Source organism: Callorhinus ursinus, unplaced genomic scaffold (genome assembly GCF_003265705.2).
Source record: "Callorhinus ursinus isolate GAN/ISIS: 27379988/994484 unplaced genomic scaffold, GSC_fseal_2.0 scaffold6262, whole genome shotgun sequence".
Taxonomy (NCBI): domain Eukaryota; kingdom Metazoa; phylum Chordata; class Mammalia; order Carnivora; family Otariidae; genus Callorhinus; species Callorhinus ursinus.
This window is the reverse complement of record NW_027403312.1, coordinates 1-2928: the sequence shown is the minus strand read 5'-3', so window position 1 is coordinate 2928 and position 2928 is coordinate 1. Positions and strand designations below refer to the sequence as shown.

The following is a 2928-nucleotide window of genomic DNA, read 5'->3' as shown; positions in this document are numbered from 1 at the left end:
CACTCGGGGGCTAAAGTCAGAGCTGAGTTTTCAGAGGCAGGAAGTGCAGCTCAGGGAAAGGGATTCTGCTGAGTGAGGAGAGGCCAGGGCAGGACCAGCCGGGAGACTCTCCCAGGGTTATCAGAGGAGCCCTTCTCAAAGTGTGGTCTGGGGAACACCTGACATCACTGAGGCCCTTTCACAGAGTCCATGAGGTTAAATCTCTTTTCCTAACATTACTTAGACATTATTTGCCTTTTCGCCATGTTGACGTTCACACTGAGGTAAAACGTAGCAAGAACGGAGGTGATGGGTGCAAACTGCAATAGTTGTCATTCTTCACCACTACTTACTCCCATAAAAAACCAGAAACACTCTTTCCGCCATCTTTCCGTACCGCCATATGGTCACATGAATATCTTGGCGGATGCTCTCAAGAGCAGTAACAATGCCTGAGAGAGAAGCGAAAGGCAGGTCGTATTAGCCATGCTCCAAAGTCATCGTCCCGTTTCTAACTGTGAGGACGAATCTCGGTTACATTGTTGAATTTGAAATCACTGCTGATCACAGAGCTGGGAGCATTGTTGTGAATCTAAGGTCAGGTTAAGCACGCGTGGAGTGAGCAACCCCGGATTTGATGTACAACTCAAAGATCTAGAAAAATAGCAGAAGAATCTGCTCCCATCCCTCCAGTTTGGTTTCATTGTCCTGACAACCTCAGCTGGCCTCATGGACCATGAAGGAAGACGAAAACACACAGGAGGGAAAATCCTGGGATTCTTTTTCTAGGGATGTAATACCTACGTGCAAATAAAATGCCTCAAAAACAAAACCAGAACAAAAGAAAACTAGTGTCACTTTCAAATGTCCTGGTTAAAGCATTCACAATTATTATCTTTATCAATCATTCTCAAATCCACATTGTAAACAGGTCATATATGATGATGTGGGATATACAGCACTTCTGCTACATCCATAAGCCCCAAGGAAAATAATCTGTATGAAATTAACTGGCCTCTTTATTCTTTTTTTTTTTTTTTTACAAAATGTCATTTTGACCTGAAGACATGAATGACACAGAAACTTGGAATATTTAGACTAAGAGATTTGGCAGGCAGTTTCTGGAAAATGAACAAGAACCTACCCTTTCATGAACATCAACTCACATATGACAGCTGAGAGTACGTGTTTCCTTGATCACATGTAAGCTCTCAAGAGAAAATCAGACTTTTGGAAAACTTGTGATCCACCAATAAACTTGACAGTTTCTCACTCTTAACAAGCTTTTCTGTTGGGATCTATGGTAATATTTAAAAAAATCTGACTTTTTGATAATTCAATTCCAGACTCATCAACACTGGAAGCCCTATATAACGTAGTAAAACAACACACTACTTTAAAAAAAGTCCTGCATTAGTACAAGACCCATTCAGTGTGCAAGTTGGGTCTGTGGATTTTAATGTAACAGAGAAGGACATAGTCAATGATATGGGTTCAGGTTCCACTTTGCAAATAACCTTAGAGAAAGTACAACTTGTGTATTTTTAATATAGAACCTAAAATGAATATCCATAATTATCTGAGAAGATTATGAAACATTTTATTCTCCTATATTTGTGCAAGGTTGTTAATTTTTTTGTACACTTCAACCAAAACAACACAATAAATGCAGAAAAAACTATGAACAACCAGGGGTTTTTCTAAGGAGACAGACAAGAAAGAGACCTTCAAAAATGTAGAATGCAACAACATCATTCTTCTCACTTAGCTGTTTATTTGAGGAAATAGTTATTTTACATAAAAATAACATTTCTGTTTTCATGCCATGGGTTATTAATATGATTCTAAATGAATTAATGAATTTTTAAACCTGTTTTATTCCTACTCTGGTAAATACCGATAGATATAAACCTACAGACCCAAAATATCCTTGGGATCCTCAGTAATCTGTGCGACTGTATAGACATCCTGAAAACACGATGTTTGAGAATCACTGACTCACACAGCTCCTGGGCCACGACTCGGGGAGACTGACAAAGAGCGCGTCGTGCAGTAGGTGAGGGGTCGGGGCAAAGTCCCAGGTCCCTGGGCCTGCCTCTCAGGGTCTCAGGCCCCAGGACGGTGTCAGGTGGGGAAACCCAGGGCCGGGGAGTCCCCATCTCCCTGGTTTCACTTTCCTGTCTCACAACCTGTGTCAGGTCCTCCAGCCTGGAGACTCGTGACGCGGCCCCATTTTGGATTCCCATTGGGTGTGGGGTTTCTGGAGAAGCCAAGCAGCGCCACCGCTCTTCCTGGTTCTAAAGTCTCCCCAACGGCCGGCGGGCCCCGCGACCGCAACAGTCTGCCCAGACCGCGAAGATGCAGGTCGTGATGCCCCGAACCCTCGTCCTGCTGCTGTCGGGGGTCCTGGCCGTGACCGAGACCTGGGCGGGTGAGTGCGGCGGCGGGAGGAAAGGGCCTCTGGGGGCAGGAGCGAGGGGACCGCGGGGCAGGGACGCGGCAGCCCCGGGGAAGGCGCCTCTCCGCCGCCGCCGCCGCCGCCCCAGCCCCCTCCCCGCCTCCGCCCTGCTCCCCGCCCTCGGTGCCCCTCCCCCTGCTGCCCTGGGCCGTGGCCCCGCACCGGGAAGAGGGTCGGGCGGGGTCTCAGCCCCTCCGCGCCCGCAGGCTCCCACTCCTTGAGGTATTTGTCCATCGCCGTGTCCCGGCCCGGCCGCGGGGAGCCCCGCTTCATCATCGTCGGCTACGTGGACGATACGCAGTTCGTGCGGTTCGACAGCGACTCTGTCAGTCCGAGGATGGAGCCGCGGGCGCCGTGGATGGAGCGGGAGGGGCCGGAGTACTGGGACCTGGAGACGCAGATCGCCAAGAACAACGCACAGAGTTTCCGAGGGAGTCTGAACATCCTGCGCGGCTACTACAACCAGAGCGAGGCCGGTGAGCGACGCGGGC

The 2928-nt window shown here is 48.7% G+C and overlaps 1 protein-coding gene across 1 annotated transcript; it reads left to right on the top strand.

Moving 5' to 3' along the window:
• Window positions 1-2251: 2251 nt before the first annotated feature.
• LOC112818060 (patr class I histocompatibility antigen, B-2 alpha chain-like) lies at window positions 2252-2922 on the top strand (the record flags this gene model as incomplete). The annotated part of the gene is made up of 2 exons (XM_025865311.2): window positions 2252-2410; window positions 2644-2922. Coding segments are annotated over exons 1-2 (352 nt in total), but the record flags the coding sequence as incomplete, so codon positions are not given.
• Window positions 2923-2928: the final 6 nt, after the last annotated feature.